The sequence below is a fragment of the Lasioglossum baleicum genome, chromosome 15 (assembly GCF_051020765.1).
Source record: "Lasioglossum baleicum chromosome 15, iyLasBale1, whole genome shotgun sequence".
Lineage (NCBI taxonomy): Eukaryota > Metazoa > Arthropoda > Insecta > Hymenoptera > Halictidae > Lasioglossum > Lasioglossum baleicum.
In genome coordinates, this window is record NC_134943.1 from 3,890,394 (window position 1) to 3,909,498 (window position 19,105).

At 35.1% G+C, this 19,105-nt stretch overlaps 1 protein-coding gene across 1 annotated transcript in view; it reads right to left on the bottom strand.

Moving 5' to 3' along the window:
* Sol1 overlaps positions 1 to 19,105 on the bottom strand; it is a 667,060-nt gene that overhangs the window by 82,667 nt on the left and 565,288 nt on the right. Inside the window, exon 9 of the mRNA XM_076439137.1 lies at positions 8,988 to 9,174. Within this exon, the coding sequence (XP_076295252.1) occupies positions 8,988 to 9,174 (187 nt within the window). The remainder of the gene's footprint in view (positions 1 to 8,987; positions 9,175 to 19,105) is intronic.

A 19,105-nucleotide genomic window follows, 5' to 3' on the forward strand; every position in this document is an offset into this window, starting at 1 on the left:
TTTCTCTCGTGAATATTTCATTAAAAGGTGTGAAAGTTTTCGACACGTAGTTTTATCGGGTTTTTGCGGTCGAGAAATTATAACCGGAGTGCAGTTCATTGAGAATCAGCGGCCGGACAAAGTGTTCCGAGATGTCAATCAGTGGTTAAGTGCAGCAAAGCATTTGAAAACGAGCGTGATGGGGTTGCCCGATGAGTACCGCGAAAGAAGACCGACGCTCCTGAGAATATTGAGGAGGTCGATGCCCTGATTCAGTCAAATCGACGGACAAAATTGGATGAAATTGCACGGGAAGTAGGCATTGCACACGGCGCGTTACGGCGCTGCCAAATGAAAAAAGATATGGCTTGGGAAAGCGTTTCAGCACGAATGACGAAGGGGAGGAAACAACCCTAACATGCTTACCGGGAAGCGGACGCGCAGTTTTTTGAAACCAGAATTCGCAAACTGGTTCCTTATTGCGACAACTGCTCGTAGATTCTCTAGACTCCAGAGCAATGACACGAAAAATATCTACGTCGGCTTTAAAACAAATTTTATTTATTTTTATTCTTGTTTATAGATCGGAACAGAATTTTTCAGCTCTTTACAAGAATATTTTATATTACTTTATGAAAATGACAAGCATGTGTCTACTCACATTATTAGCGATTTTTATCACAATTTTTATACTAATTACAATACAATTGTTTTGTAGAAAGATTAAACTTTGTATTAAGTTGTACCATATTTTGTAAAACTGTGATCACATTTTCATGCATGCTGGAAACATTTTACGAGTTGCACTTCGTTCCATTTACTGCACATACAGGATTTAAACTCACCTCAGAGCATGATCAGATAAAACCTGCAGTAAGGATTAGCGAGATTTAAAGAACGCATAATATTAGTATATGAAGGTGAAAAATATGTGGTACCTGTGCACTTGTAGTTTGATTAATGACGTAAAACTAATGATATTAAAGTAATTTTCAAGTTTACGTCTCTTTAAGTAAATTCCAAATTTTAAGCACAGTTGAGGGGTACATATACAAAAATTATTTTACAGTAAAAATTCTATAAAACAGAAAGTAAATAGAATTAATGTAATTTCCTTATCAATTTTAATCCATTTCCCACTCTAAATTCCATAAAAATTAATATTATATGAAATAACTATTTAATTTAATGTGAATTTAATGTAATTTTTAATGCAAATATTAAGAACAAAGCACAATTATTTAACATAACAGTCATTACTCACGTAATAGAGCAGGTTCTGATGTATTAGATTTCATCTCTTTGTAGGGAAAAATTCCTTTTCTCCTGAAGGAAGCATTAAAGTTGATTTAATGGGGATATTGAAACAAGTGACACAACTAAAATTTCATTCGATTAAAAAGTTCCGCAGGTTTATAGAGAATTTCGTTTTAGCAGTTGAGAGAATTTTATTACGTATAAATTGGAAGAAAAAAAAAATTGAACAACAATGTACAACTAACTTTGGCTTTAATATATTCGCTTGCCGTGCCAGTCGCCAGTGACTGACACGGAACTTTCTGTCGACGCCGCGTCGCATTGATAATAATAAACCGCGAAATAGAAATTCACTGCTTTATTCCGTTTTTAATTAACACAAATATTAAGCAATTGTATCTGAAATAATGCTATGAAATTTTCTGCCTTAACAAAAAATTTACCACTGCCGGTCAAATGACCGGTTTTATATTTTTCATTTCATAATTATTGAAATTATGAAGTTGCTTACGTGAAAATTGATTCGATAAAAGTCTGTATCCAATCACATATTGTAGAACTTGCAGAAAATCTAAATAAATAGAGCCTCGTCATTTTTGCAAACTAAAACATGTTAATCGCTTTTAGTGCTTGGTAGGTTTAGTTTCAAAAATTTCATACAACATTTTATTTATGGAAATGTTATCAATTGATTGAATGATTGTCTGATATAATTATGTTACGCGTTCTATTGAAATGTACAATTAACAGGACCGGAAAATTAGTCAAAATAGAACCCACAGTGACTATGTTAATTGAAACCATTAAGTGTACAAATTAATTCGTGACTCCCACAGTTAATCAATACTAATTTTATTTGAAGTTCGAATCTTGTATCTGTTATATTGGCTATTGACAGTGCCAACCCTCGTTAAAGATTGCTAGGTGAGATATATTATACTTTCAAGCATTCTTGTGTACATTCCATAACTCGAGGATAGCAATAAAAAATATAAAAATTCACGATCTCCAATTACGTTATACATTAATTACAAAATCTGTAATAGGGTGAAGTGGGGTCCTAGTTTTTGCAAAGTTGGACTTTAAACTGATATATTTTCAGTCTGGTATGTAAGAATTTAACGTTCTTGCCCCGAAAATGGGGCAAGTCCGTCTCTGAGAGTTAAAAATGCTTTCGAACCTTGTCTTAAGTGCTACAAAATGCTATTTGTTGCATTGAATATATTGTTTAGTTTTATAGTTACCCATACAGCACGGACTTACCCCACCGTGATAGTACGGACTTGCCCAGTGTCGTAATATTTACGGGGCAAGATCATCTTAGTTTTTTTCTGAATGAATTAAAAAAAATACAATAAAAACGGTTTGTTTAATGTAAACCTACATCAATATTTGTTGTACTTACCTAAAATAACAACACAGAATGTATTAATAACTTGTAAATTATTGCACGTTCAGGGTAACCTCAAAGTTGTACGTGTACCTCGCACGTGACTGTTTCGCATTGGTTGATTTAAGCGAAGAAAACACTTTTATTCTTGGGCGACATCTATGTCGAATAGTTCATACTAACTTATACTACATTAATAAATATTAGGTTGTCCCAAAAGTTCCTTCCGGAATGTGATCCCTTAATATTGCTAAATAAATATTAGGTTGTCCCAAAAGTTGGTTTTCGATGCATGCACATAATGCAAATTCATATTAAGAAGTACTAAAATATTAACATAAAGATTATCGTATTGTTTGTATTTATTTAGCGACATTAAAGGAACACATTCCGGAAGGAACTTTTGGGACAACCTAATACAAGCTAGAGAAATTTCGTTCATATTATAATAAAAATAACCAATTAACGGACTTGCCCCGTAGACGGACTTACCCCACTCCACCTTATACAAAAAAATAAAGTAACAGTCAGACATCGTTCCCAAAGGGTTAGTGTCCCTTTTTACCAAAATAAATATTTCAAAAATTCCTACATACGGTCGAATTCACTGTCGAAAACAACCTCATCGAGCCTCGATATTTCTTTCCATGACCAACAGTTTCCGGACACAAACAACCAAACACACAACCTCAAATCTGAGAGTTATTTCCATCCCCCGGAATATAAACGAAGGCAGTCGAAAAACATAGATCTACACATACGTGTAGAATATTTGCCGAGTTCTATATTACATGTAAATTTTAGGGAGCCCGGATGGGTCACATGGGGGTAACGCCCCTGTAAATAAATCCTCCTAAACCGCTCGTAATCGAATCGTGTCATCGGAGTAGCGGGCACCATCTATTTTCATAGCAATGAAAGCGCATATGAAACACAGAGGAGTCGGGATGCGGATGATATTCGGCTCGTGCAACAGTGTCAACCCTGTAACGAGGGAAATATTGCGCGACCGCTCGCGTTCGTGCTTCGGCGATTTAGTTATTTTTCCGACAAATTCGATTGGTTCGATTTGTGCTGTCGATGAATTATTAGCTGTCGGCTCTGCAAACGTACATACACTTCTGGACAAAATAATAAGACACTTTACATGCTTATATACCGTGATGTATCTACTATTAGGTGTACAAAGTAGTTATAAAAAAATTTAATACATTCTACTCCCATGCTCGGAAACTTGAGGAGGTTTAAACAGCAATAACTTCGTTAAATAAATAGTACAATGAGACACTTGGACTCATTTTAAGGCTTGAATCTTGTATTTTCTTGATCCATTGTTCAATTCCTTCCCAGAGAAAGTTTGAATAATGGACCAGTTGAAAAACTGAGGACCTAATTTTCCTAAAAAAAAGCTACAAGTTCAAACAAGTAAAAACATTAAAAAAATGTTTTCCGTGACCTAATCTACCACAGATTTGAAGATTGAAGTTTCCTCTTTTCGACGAGACCTCAAATCTTGACGTACGATTTTTTTTTTATCGATAAATTCAGCTTTTAATGATAGCTACAGAAACACGTCCGCACGTTTTGTCCCACACAAAAATCGTACATTAAGTTTTGAGTTCTCGTTATAAAAGGGAGGCTTCAATGTTCAAATCTGTGGAAGATTCATTAACGAAGAAAATTTTTTAATGTTTTTACAGACATTTGAAGTGGCAGCAGTTTTTAGGGAAAATAGGTTCTCGGAAATTCTTCTAGGAAAAAGTGAACAAGGGATAGAGAGAACAGATGAATTGTGCTTTAAAATGAGCCCAAGTTTATTGTTGTAGCATTTTTGCTTAAACGTTCAGAATTTTTCGCGATACGGGAATTTAGTGTTGAAATACTTCTCGCATCCGCAGTAAACATGTAAAGTGTCTTATTATTTTGTCGAGCGCTGTAGACGGCAATTGTCGCCGCACAGGGCCGCTTTAGGAGCTGTCCACATGCACAGATGTACACAATGAACGCGTGCATACGTGGGTGCATAGACACACGGGTACGGGGTCGCGTTCGCGCTCGTGAAATCGATCGCAACTGTCCGTTCCCGTGCTTTTCACAAGGACAAGCAGAATTCCAGGAACGTCCGATCCTCGTCGTCGGACAACGGAACGAACTCGTCGATCAATCGGCACACTAATGGCGGAATTCGGGCACACCACTCTCGATCCACTCCGTGCAAATTGTATTTGAAGGTACGTCAAGCGGAGCTCAGGATCGCGGTTGCCAAATTCTACATTGCCTTTTGCTGGGACGCCGTGCCCGTAGGGCTCGAAAATGCGGTACGCATCGGCGGTCCGGCCCGGTTTTTTTCGCATTACCGGTTTGCAACGCCGTTAAATTAACGTTTAACTGACACACACACCCCCACCCACGGCCGGCGACCGACGTCGATTGTTCTCGATTTCCCATGGTTCTTCACCCTTTCCTCCGTTTCCGCGGTGAAAGCGCGGGAACAGAATCGGTCGATAGAATTGAATCGGTGCTCGATCTTTCATCCGGTAAACGCCTGTTTTTTTTTCAATTGAGTTGTTCGGGCTGATGGACTTTTCTTTCGCAAACTCGAGTATTTGGTAATGTCTGCCGCATGCACATGACCTTTGGGACCCTTGCCGACCTTTCCGCGTCGATATCCGCGATGCAAAGTACTGTGGCCCTTCCAGCAAGGGTGTTCGACGCGAACCATACACACTGGAGAAACTCGCTTTTAAAAATCTAATATCGAGCTCAGAGATTGGTACACATGGTCCCCAGATGCTGCTCTACTCATTTTTGCTTGGTACTTTAATTGAACAAGTAGCGCTGCATTTGTACTATCTCTTTCATGTTGGAATTTATATACAGTAATTCTATTCTAATGAGCTTAAATAAATTAGGCATATGAATTTTTGCTTGTTACTTTTATATAACAAGTAGCGCTGCATTTGTACTATCTCTTTCATGTTGGAATTTATATACAGTAATTCTATTCTAATGAGCTTAAATTAATTAGGCATGTGAAGAAAGTATCTACACGTGCAAATTTGCCAAAATGAATTGGATAAAATATACCTACGTAATTGTACTAAAATTTATTTAATCAGTGATACTAAGTTTTACATTAAAAAATCCACTGCAAGGTATTTTAATCTGAAAGAACTTTTGTCATTCTAGCAGCATATATAAATCTTAATTGATCCTTCTAAAAAGATTTTTAATAGATTATAATTGCGAATTTAATTTCCATAGATTAATTGGCAAAATTTCTATTCTGTGTTCCATGAAGTTAATAGTAGAAGAAAAAGGATAAAAGTGGCAATTTCACATTGCACAATAATGAAATTTACAGTAAATTGCTGCGAACATGATTTCAGAATTGCAACGTTCCGTACAAACGTTTAACAAAATAGCAAAAATACAAAAATAACAGAGGTTCTGTCCGTCAGAAAGGTTCTGCTAATTGCAATTAACTTAACCGTCTGCAACAACGGACGTGAAGCACAATTTGGTGAGAATCGTTCCTGTTCGAATAATTTACAATTTTTTATCTACCCGTAAGCACAATTAGAGTGGGGCCGAACGAATTTTTAATCACGCGACGTACGCAAGTGCTGCTAACCAGGTCATCGCAAAACCTTGCCGAACAAAAAGAGTTGTAATTTCGACTTAATGGTTCCGCGTGAAAGGAAACTGCGAAACCATTAAGAAAAATAATTAAGTCAATTACGTCAACAAGCTTGCAGTGATATGAGCGTAAAAGGAAGAGAATTCCTGCATTCGAAATGCGGCTGTTTAGCTTTTCAGGGATGGGAAAGGATGTTGTTTAAAGACCCGCCGCGAATGGAAACTGGGTCAGAAGGCAAGAATTGCCGCCATATTTCTTTTGCGCGATGTGTCCCGCGTATATCACGCCAAGAATTAATTACAAGAAACTGAACAAAAATTGCGGTGTTTTCCTGGGGATTTCATTCATCAGCGGAGACCATGCCTCAGTTATATGGGCCGAACTTAATTTTAAAATGCTCGTCGATCAAATTTTCAAGCGCCTTTTGTTGCCGAAACTTTGCTTGTTGCTTCTGCCCTCTGTTTAACCCCTTGCACTACCATTTATATATTGAGGTTACAATGATTAGAAATTCTTCATCATTCAGAATTTCATAGAAAAAAAATGGAAGTTTATATTTATTGTATACCTATGTTTCCTTCTCGAAGCCTACATATCGACTACAACAGAATAGAATTTTATTTCGGTTTGAAGCAGGGGCCAAAAATAACGGTTATACTAAAATTTTCTACAATAAAAATCATTAATAAAAAGTTGATTATCATTGAAATTTAAGATAATCTACAAAAAATAATTCGAAGAACAAAATGATTAAAAAATATCGATTTTTATACTTTTTGGTTACAAGTAACATTTATTAGTGTCCAAAAAATTGGATCCTCTTCGATAACTGATATCGATGAAGAAACATTGTTTCGATTTGCTCAAAACAGTTATCGATGAGAGAAATTTATTTCGATCGCTCATAACTGTTATCAATGAGAGAAGTTCATTTCGATCACTCATAACAGTTATCGATGATCGAATTTCTTTTCACTTGTCCATAATAATTATTGATGAGAAAATTCATTTCGGTTGCTTATTTAATTATTGAGTTGTCTACTCTTTTTCGGATGGAGCAAGTCTGTGAAATTCATTGAGAAGGTTTCGTACAACAAGACAAATCAACAGACCATAAGAACAACACAAAACCTGTTTGTTGTCTGTCTTTGTTCACGGACGATTCTGTTCCACTCGCGAGAAATGTATCGATATATACGAAAATATTATAGATTACTGGGAAAATCATAAATATAGACTCCCGTATTTATCAAAACTAGCGTGCATAATTCACGCTGTGCCCGCAACTCAGGTTAGCATTGAACGAGTCTTTTTTTCTGCTCTAAAATTAACGCTAGATGATTTGCGATATAATTTGTGAGAAGAAAATGTGGAAAAACTCATGTTCGTCTCATTAAATTTTGATTGTAGCAATTAATTTTATGAATAAAAAATTTATGAAATAATTGATTGTCTACGATTTGAAAGTTGTACTATTTAATAATAACTGTTACAAATTTCCTTCATCAATAACTGTTATGAGCAATCGAAATGAACTTCTCTCAGTGACAAATGTTATAAGCGATCAAAATAAATTTTTCTCATCGATAATTGTTATGAGCGACCGAAATAAACTTCTCCCATCTATAACTGCTATGAGCGATCGAAATAAATTTCTCTCAATGATAACTGTTATAAGTGATCGAAATGAATTTCTCTAAACGATAACATTTACCAACAAGAGAAAAAATTTTCGGTTACTTATAATCCTTATTTGTAACCAATACGATTTTAGTCGATGAAATACTTGTTATACCAAGACTTTTTTTTCTTGTTGGTTATAACAGGGTCCCTGGTTTAAAGGAAATTAATAGCACAAATATTTATTAGAGTTTGTTCAGAATCTTCATCACGAGTATGACTCGATATTGCATGGCAAGGAGTTAAATCTGGGTCACTTTTTTCACAATGTTTATGCAAATTGGAGTTCCTTTGTAGTAAGTACTAAGTACTTTATAGCATCTGGGATCGAACTAAAATTGATTGAGCGCATCCAAGCTTATTGTTAGATCGAGTTAGAAATCGAACCAAAATCCGGTTAAGCTATATGAAACTTCTCACTACATCTGGTTTTAGAAAGTCGTGTGTGCTGTAACTATATTACATCCACAGTTTAATTATCGCATGGGTGGAAACATGCTTCTAATGGCTAAGTTAGAGGATATCGTGATTACACCGTTGATCTTTATGCACTTGTAACAATTAAAATTTTACAAAGAACAGTGATGATAGAAGATGAGCATTATTTAAATGTCAGTGGACCAGCCTTCCTGAAATTAGTCATTAGAAGAATATACTTGCATTCTAATTTTTAGTTTCATTTGGAATTTTAATAATTTGATCACCTACTGTATATGTATTTTAGTTGCATATATTCGTCAACATTGCTAAGACCATTCTTTGCAAATATATTCCCAAAGTTTAAATAAAGTAATGCTTAGCTTCGCTTCCTTAAAATTCGATATCAGTCCTAATTAAACTGCGGATTTTTATACATTTATGAAAAAAATAAGTAGGTGCCATTTAAAACGGTACAAAAAGTAGAAGTTATTTTAAAGTTATTAGAGAAAGAAGGAATTTTTTATGCGGCTTCTGTTCCTTGCAGCGTATGCAGGAGATTTCTATTTTGCATAAGAATCCGCAGTCTAGTGGTCGAGATGGAGAAAATTGTGTGAAACTTACTCGTTCGGTAGGTCGGACGTATGATACAAATTTAAATCCTGGAAAATCACTTGGATCCGTTCCTTGCCGCGTCCCTTGAAGTCGAATGTACAGTGCGACCTGGCTGGATAAGGATTCGGATATCCTGGCGACGTGACCACCCCTGTTTTCGTCGTGTCACTATTGAAGATCATGTCGCACAGTGACGCTGCAAGTAAAAGGATAATAAAATAGATAGAGACCGAGACACAGTGACATGGCGCTGAACAACAAATAAAAAGCGGTACGAGTTCACAAGAATAATTAATTAACGCTCGAACAGTGATAAAGCCGTACCCAATTAAATTCTAACAGACATCCCCCTCGTTAGTACGAACACATTTACAGGCGCAGATAAAACGTTCCGATTCTTCCAGCTTTTTTCAACCTGAGTTTAGTTACTACGTGATCCTGTTTGCAATAAATCCTCGAAACTGCACGTCCCTTTGTCAAAGATTATTTATTACACTCTTACATGTTAATGTAATTATTATATAGGATATTATTATTATATAGGAATAATTGTAAAACAACTTAAAAACCTTTCATTTTTACCACGTTTTTATAAACTTCTTTCTCATTTATGTCTCAATTTTTATTCTGATCACTGAGCTATTTTTATAAGAAAAGGTAAATTCTAAATAATTATGATAGATATGTAAATTCGATTGAAAGGGAGAGTGTTGAGATTAAAAACTCTTTGTTGCTTAAAATATTACATTTTTATAATACATTTTGTAAATCAACTATTAAATTGACTATCCACGAGAAGTCATTAATAATATTATTTTCGATCTCAACCTCCAATAGAATTCTGTAAAGTATACATTCTTTTTAGCACAATTTTTATAATACTTTTTACTAATTATAAATAAAGAAATAAGAAGAACACATTTTGTGAATATTACGTATATAGTCGCGTTATTTAAACTGGGACGTTTTTTCAAAGAAGTTTGTAAAGAATGTCGATATTATTCTCTATATGAAATTGTCACATAGCCGCTCGATACTCAAGCGAATGAACTTGTTGAATGCATCAAAAGGACGCGATACATCATGTCTCTGCAATATTCAGTATCTGTTGGACGACCTTTACATGCGAAAGAAGTGATATTTTCGTCTTTCCGCTCAGTTTTAAGACGACCACTCCAATCATCATCTTTCTTCAGGGTCACAAAAACCTAAAGAAGTACACGTGACAGACAGGATGCGCCACATAAAGTGTCACAATGCCGTTTTTTCGGAACGACAGCTGACTTTATTCTTTCTAATGAAATGTAGCAGAGAGGTCAGCAGTTACAAAAGATTCTTCTCCATTGTTTGTTGATGAAATGCCGTATTAATGTTTCTTCTTTGGATAGCTGCTACCGATGCGAATAATATTCACTTGGAGCATTTCTCTATTTTGCATAGTTAGGGACTTATAATAAAGTTATAACACGGTTATAACTTTTCTCCAGAGAAACTTCGTGGAGATGCTGGAAAAATGTAGTGGAACGCATTCTGGATTGGAAACCATTTTATTAAATGTTCCAAATGGAGTATTTGAACTAGACAGAAATTATGAAGTTGCTTACATGGAAATTGATTTCAAAAAATTTGTTTATCCAAGCACATATTGTATAATAAAAATTGTACAAAGTCTAAATAAATAGAGCCCCGTCGTATTTGTAAGCTAAAACATTTTAATCGCTTTTAGTGCTCGGTAGATTTAGTTTTAAAGATTATAATTAAAGAAATGAGACAAATTTTTCTGTTACTATTAAGAATACTTTTCAAATTTAGTAAAGTTACGATTAGTATAGTGAAGTTTAGCATCTATTAAAAAGTTTCGTGTCTCTTTTTATCTCTAGTTTTGTGTGGTATTCCATTTATAACGTTAATACTGCTTATTTAGTTTTAGCAGATAAGCACAACTACTTATCCTTGAGTTTAAGGGCTTGCACAAGCGGGGTTAGTCAGTGCGGTGATAGGTCTGCAAGGATTTAGTATATCCAACATTGATGAATTCGTGCAAATCCAGTTTCTCTCGTCGCACTTATAATCCTGACAGTATCTCTGATTGCGATTCTGGCACTGATAATTACGGTAACCAGGAGAGCCTGCCATTGACTGACTGCCCATCCACGAGTCTTGAGGCAGTCCTAATCCAAATACATCCGCAATTTACATCTGCCGGTATCGATCCCGAAATGCTCGGATACCTTCGAATGTAATAATTAATTACTTTATATCGTTCCATGCATCGATACTCTATGACAGCAATTTCAGTTAAGCTGCGAATCCATAACATCCATTCCTGTCTCATGTTTAAATATTTGCTCATTGTTTCCACGTTTACACTGCTAATTTGTAATTATATTTTATTAGGTTGGAACACGAATTTGTTCGGTTTCAAATGTAAATATGTCCTTATTTTAATATTTATTCTTATTAATAAGTGGAAAGAAGATATTGAAGATAACCGAAATGATTTATGTTACGATCCAATATTTGCTCTTCAACTGTTTAATATATATTTATGTATATTGCATACAATTTCATTTCAAATGATTTATGTGGTTCGTCCAACAATAGCTGCAGTTTTTCTCTATCAGTGTCATTCTATTATAAAATAAATTTTTATTTCACAATTCACGTCATTGACTCATGCAAACAACTTTTATTTTCATTGTTTTGTGATGCTCGTTTGATACTGTTACAGTAAAAACGTAAAATGACAACCAAAACTAGTAATAATCAAATACGATCTATAGAAGCCGAATAACAATATATTTTCCTCATTAATAATTTTGATATGATAAAAATAGTGTATCGATACTGTTACACTCATTTAATCTTTTTACTGTTACGAATTACAGCTGTTCATTTTTGACATAAACACATAAAATCCGCAGTCTAATAATAATATTGACCAATATTTTTAATTGAATAAAATTTCTCATGCAGAAAATAAACTTCTGCCAGCTTTTTACCGTGGCGCTTTAAAGTATGAAAGTTTACGAAATGGATTTAAGTAGATTTAACGATATAAAGTAACAAGTTCGAACGACTTTATCGAGTGCTTTTAAAATGGGATAAAAAATCACAAAAATTGCGTCGTAGCACAGATTTTCTAAGTCTCTGAATTAACAATCTCGCATGTAAAGTTCTGGGTAATGATTACAAAATCATTCCGGATAGTATGTTCCGCGCCATCAAACACAGTTTTAATTAGCCGACGCATTGTTAATTACCGGACACAAAGAGTATTAATTTATTGTTCGTCTGGTTCATTGAGCTGTTTGCGTAATTAGTTGGATGCCACATGACGCGTGAAACGTAGACGCTTCAAAGGCGGATGCGCGACGCACGTGGTGATCGTTTCGCAGGCTGATGTAAAATTACCAACTCCCCTATATTTAATAACGCGAACTTGACGGAGAGCTTTCCGGTCTGGCATGCATCTCGCGATAATGGAATGTGATCGTCATTAATGCAATATGGATGCAATGAAGTGACAGAAAAAAAGAAAGAGTAACACTTTATCCTATCGGGCTTTTTTATTTTATTCCACGCCAGCTAGAATTACGCGTGCTTTTACATTTTTTTTCAAGAAAAAAGTATTAGACCAATCAATTTGAAATTGTTCTACAAGTTTCGGTTTCCCGCGTATTACGAATGGAACGTAACACGTCGGAAAAGCAAAGTTACTGGGAAGAAAGAATGAATGTACACGGAAATATATCGTTCATTCATAAGAAAAGTGACATAAGTCAAAAATAGGAAATTTTACAGGAGAGTCATTTGAAAATTATTTAAAATTGCCAATTTTTTTGAATTGTATATCACCAACATAGAAATGTAAAATAATTTGTTGTTATTTAGATACTATGTTAATTCTCATGTACACATTAGTTATAAAAAGTACACTATAATTTATATATTTATTATTGTACTTGTTTTAGAAATATAATATTTTGAGTTGTGTCACTTTTCTTATGAATGAACGATATTGTAGTGAAACAAACTACATATGTTGTAGATATGTATATTGTATATTGGATATTGTCAGTGAGGAAGAATGTATCTATAACTTTCCGCTAGAAATGTCTAACGAGATTAGTAGGCAAGCCAACAATAGGCTGAAGGCAGTGAAAGCAAGCGGAACGTTCCAGATAATTTTTTCAAGAGAACACGGCTTACATCTTAAAGCTGTAAGAGGTCTGCGACCCTGGTCTCTGAAGGGATCAAATCTCCCTTGTCTCAAATTTCTGCGGACGGTTTGTTCCAAGACATGGAGTAAGCTTCTGAGGTTAGCCAAAAAAAGAAGTTTACGACTCCAGTGTAGCTCATCCGCCAAATACACCCTTGGTGGAAATGATATAGCGTGGTCGTAAAATAGATCTCCGAAAAACGGGTTCTGTCGATGTCGTAGGTCGAAGGGCTACATGAAACATTGCATTTTAATACCTCAAAAAGATGCTCTGGTAACTAACAGCGATTCTTTTGTCAGGCTGGGAGACTATAAATTTTGATTAGCCCTCGGATGGCGGGACTTGGAGCCATTTTGACACTGGGTTGCAAACTTTCCACCTAAATTGTAATTTTATAGCAACCAGCTTAAATTATTAGCTATTCGCATTCGATCGTGGGTTCGAAAATATTTGCAAGCATTTTTGTAAATATTTTTGTAAGCATGTTAATTTTTAATTATACCCGGGGGTTATGTCAAATTTGTTTACTGGAGGTCATATAAAATTTGATGTGGTGAAATGTGTGCAGCTCCTCAAAATTTGAAGAATTTTTGTAATCACGGAAAAAACATTTATGTCATTATTATTCAGAATAAAAATTGTGGAGTCACCTAAAATTTTGACAACCGGTTAAACCAGATGTCCTAGTTTGCTTGAACGAGCTAGGAAAAAACAACTTCCTGCAACGAGAATTCAACCGTTCTCTCTCGTGATATTATGTTTGTCGATGTCTGGTGAACTGTTGCGACACGGGTTTCAATAATGGTATTCAATTATTTGTTATTCAAACATAGACATATTTGACGAAACAGCAATATGTCGGATAAAAATTTTACGAAAAACGTATTCACACCAGAAATTCAATGGGCCCGAGTTTTTTCGCACCGGGGAATATATCGTTCGAAAATTGATACCTTTGAAACAGTAGAACCAGATTTTAATTGAAATGGTCGATCAATACACCAGCTCATATACAGCGAATAACCACTGTACTATACATATATACTGTTACCTCACTAGAAACTAGAAACTAGATAAGCTTCCGGTCTGAGCTTATCTATATTTCTAACATATGTCTAGTAATACCCGTTGAAGTTTCTTCAACCTGGTCTAATACTTGTACAGTTTGTAGTGGTAAATGTTTGTTCAAATGTAGTCGACAAATGTTTGCTGCTGATTGGATACACAAGATATTAACCCTTTGCACTCGGAGCTATTTTATATAATTCGAAAATTAAACATTTCTCTTCTCATTATTTCATTATATTTTATTATTCACATTATTTCTCATACAATACTTGAATGTTTAGTAATGTAAACAATATTCTGAATAATGGTACAGCAATTTTTGCAGGTGTTTATTAGTCATTTTAACCTTGCTGTTATTTGATATTTGGAAAAATGTGGAAAGTGAAAAAAAAATCAATTTAAATATTTTATACTTACGATAAATCACCTTATAACTGAAAAATACTTTAGATTGACCTCTGTTTATCCTCGAATAATATCTCTATTCTTTAGATATCTGGCGTTTGTATTTCTAATACATTTTTGTTCACTTCATTAGAAATTTGTTTACACTGTCACCACTTTTTTTTTATTAGTGCTTTAACATCTTCATGAATGATATCTCCACAAACCAGAGTTGTGCAGAGTTACAATTGAATTACGCCAGAAATTATAATTGCAACGTAATTGAATTACATTGGAATTCAGTTACATGTATATTTTAATTATATTGTATTTCAATTACACATCTGATTAAAATACTTAGTAATTGAATTAATTGAAAAATTTGAATTATATAATTCAGTTACGACGTGTGTCATTGAATTACTATATAATTGAAATACAATGTAATTCAATTGCGTAATTGAATTACTATATAATTGAAATACAACGTAATTCAATTGCGTAATTGAATTACAACGTAATTGAATTAGCACAACTCTGCCACAAACACATAATGGAGCAACTGTTGTCTTTAAGGTCTCACTTGAATGTTTCTGGTCTGGCACAGGCCCAGATTCGAATACTATACGTCCATATTGGAACAGCATAATAAGACAATTTGTATAAGAAATTCAGTGAAATATTGTATTACTTAGACACGCTATGGGATAGGTAGTACTATCTGTAGTAGTGTCACCAACTCCGAGCTAGAGATCCATTCATCCTCGGCGTCCTTTTCTCTTCGAATCTCATTATTCATTCGTTCCATCCGCTTGTTTGTCTGTTTTGTGTCATTGCATTAATGCGCGCGTCCCCGAGCAAAAGGAATGCGTTCGCAAATCAGCCCGAGAAAAATCACACTTTTAAAGAAACCGTCGCGAGGAGGTTCTTTAATGCTTGAAAGCCGGGAGATACGATATGACAAGGATTTACTGCACGGGGAACTGAAAGGGTGAAGCGATACGGACGATGGCTCATGAATGTTGCATGAATGTTTGGATCACTGTGCCACCGGGCATACATGTATCTTGATATCGTACTCTGGATTATTAGCATATCGAAAATATTGTTTATACTCATGTGCTCCTCTTTAAACTGATTCCGCTAGTTCTTCTTCCCCTTGAAGCGACTCGTGACACTTTGAATAACAATGCCGCGCTAAAGGATATATGCCGTGACATAGTGCATTCCTATTCCGAAGTGAGTGTCCTCCGCGTCACTCATTTGCCTGTGCTTAATCATTCGCTATTTACAGTGAATCACAATAATCATTTTTCATATGGGACAATACGTGTTGGTTTTTTTTTCAGAAATTAGAGCAATTATTTTACAATAAGTTTAGTTTGAAAAAAATTTTTTTGAGAAAATTGCAGTTGGTCAGAATTACAGAGAAAGTGTTAAAAATTGTTGGTTAAAATTTTTTGATGTGGGCCTCTATGTCTGAAATATTAAAAATATGTTTTGTAGATTGGTGTCATTACACAGGTGGTGTAGAAAGTATTCGTACACCCTTTAAAACAGAATAACTTTTTTATAATCGTACTAAACGACCTGATTTTGTATAATCAATTAGAAGCATTGGTTTACGAAATGATATGCAAAAAAGATTTTCCAGAAATTATAATTTACAAGGTTACATGCAAAAATAAATAAGGCATTTTTTAAAACTTTTTTATTTGGGCCCATATCATTTCGTAACCCAATGCTTCTAATTGATTATAAAAAATCAGGTCGTTTGGTATAATTATAAAAAAGTTATTAGTTTTTGAAAGGTGTACGAATACTTCGTACACCCACCGTACATACAGTAAAGTCTTCATCTAAGCCGGATCTTCATAAAATTGTTCAAAAAAATAGTCTACTCTTTCGTAAATAATTTATAACACGCGGAAATTGTTGGCTCAGAAAGAAAATTCCATTTTACCTCGGTCTCGTGATTCTTGCCCGTAAAAATGTAAATTTGCATAAAAAACTGCAGTCTGGTAATGAGCGTTACCACGTCTGATAAATGCCCCTTATTCCTTGCTATCCTAGAAATTTTCAATGCTGTTTAAAACCATCAAAATGAAATTTCGCTTCTGCGCTCACCTAAAGATAGAATAAAATTCGATCCTATCTGTTAGGAGCAATTATCGAGACCTGGTAAATAAAGAAACAATAGCGTAGAGAATTTGAGGTTAGCCGGTCTCCAATGGCGTCTGTCGGTCTTCAACAACTGAATACAAATGCTAAGTCAACGTAATGCTAAACACTAAACTAATTTCCGAAGTTGAAAAAGTGTCTTGACAAGTGGCGTATAGCGCTGGTTTCAAAGGATGACGTCTGAATAAATCTTTAACGTCATTAGCAATAAACGCTGCGCGTCGGAAGATCGATACCGCTCACTAAACTTTCCAGTGAGAGCACAAGCTGCAGGTATTTGAGTTTCTATATAAAATAAACGACTAACTTTGATGTCGCATTAAGCTTTATTGGTATACTAAATACAGCTTGCACAAAATTTTATAATCGGCGATGGACAGATTTTGTCGCAGTTGTATACATATGATCCAAAGATCCCAAAGGAACCCATTCAAAACCGAAATATTTTGAATGAAAATGATCATCATTTTACAGATATAATATCTGATTATTTAAAAAATACTCTTTTCATTTATCAATGAAGTACAAAATTATTTTCAACCAATTGTATAAATCCTAATTGCAAGTGGCTTCTTTTCAGTTGAAATGATGTACATTTATAATGGGTTATACATGGACTAATATGGATTTTTATGCAAAACAAAAATTCCCGGAGTCAATTGTAAGAAATGGAATTTAAATAAAAATGTATTTTTTCTGTTGCTGATGTTAATGTGTCGAAAATAATTTCATAATGTTCTTAAATTCTTCTGATGTCCATAAGAAAACTTTTATATTTCACTTGTTCAAGCTTTGCCAGAATAGCATAAAATCCGCGGAATATACTTTTATTATATTCTCACGTAAGCGCTTATAGTCGACAAGAGAAATTTCCTCTCAATTCAGACTTTTATAAAATATTGTACGAAAATGAAAATTTAAATGAAAGTCCGTAGTGTAGTCGTAACTAAACCGTAAAAATTGGTCCATACACATTTAACAATCCAATATTGTTCGCGGATTGTCGCGCGGATTGCCTGGATAAATTAATTTCCATTTCAGTGAAGATTTTCATATAAAGTATATAAAACAGGGGTGATTTGAGCCATTGTGTCTCAGGTATAATGTTCAAAGAGAACTGACTTTTCACGGTATTCGCCACATATTTTTAAATTTGCTCTGAAAAATTATATTTTCGCAATTGTTGAACATTATCTTTTTAATGTTTCTCGTACCGTTCACAGAGGATTCTCGTATCGCTCGTAAAATATTACTTTTTTACTGCAGCTAACGGTGCTAACAGTAACCTAACCTCGGTTTTAAACACGGAGATAAACGACGTGGTGATTCGAATAAAAATCACCGTTCTTTTTTGCGTGTGGGCCGCTGCTAAAAATTCTTCCGTCGGAGTTCGTAACTTTGTCTTCGCATTGTTTCTTCCTGCGGCAAAGCGGGGGCATATTTCTTCCCCGCAAATTGGTACAAAGCGGACGGAGATATTTTTGCGGCCGGGGGCCGTAAATTCTATAACTGGGTTAGTAGTCTTTTACTCTTTCCACAATTACCGCGTCGTTTTGCTTCGTTAGTGCCCAATTTCTGTCCAAATAGGGTTATAGAACTCAGACAGCGCGGTGGGGCGGGGGGTGAAACAGTGGGGGGAGAAAGAGAAGCAGTACAAGAAAAAAACGAAGGAATATGCAATACAGTCGACCAAAGAAGAGTGGGGAGAGGGGATTAGTCAACAACGTAAACGTTCGCGCTGTGTCGAGCAGTTCGTTAAATCCTGCGCGGCGCCGGCAAAGAAATTTAACGAGGCCATTTACTTCGGAGCTAAAAATGGCAAGGAATACCAAAGGCGCAACGAACGAGTCTTAATTAAATAATCTTTGGTCCGCCTCCACTCGGACATAACGCGATTCGCGAACTCGAATTTAGTCTGCCCCGGCCGTTTATGTAGTTTTCTGCCCCGGCGATATGAAAAATCGTATGAAATTAACGCGCACTTCTCTTTCACTTTACGCCGGAAAAAAGGCCGCAGGTATAATTCATGGTAATTTCGGCTGACCCATTTTTCCAGGCCGGATTCAAGCCATCTAATACAAGGCTTGGCCAAAAAAATATATATTTATGAAGTACGGGGTGGACCAAGAACATTGACCACTAAATATTTCCATTATTTCTAACAACCAGAGTTGGGCATTAATCAATCGAAATTTTAATCATGATTGATTGATGTGTACGATTAAAAAAGGTAATCATTGAAAAATCGACGATTGATTCAATCGATTGATG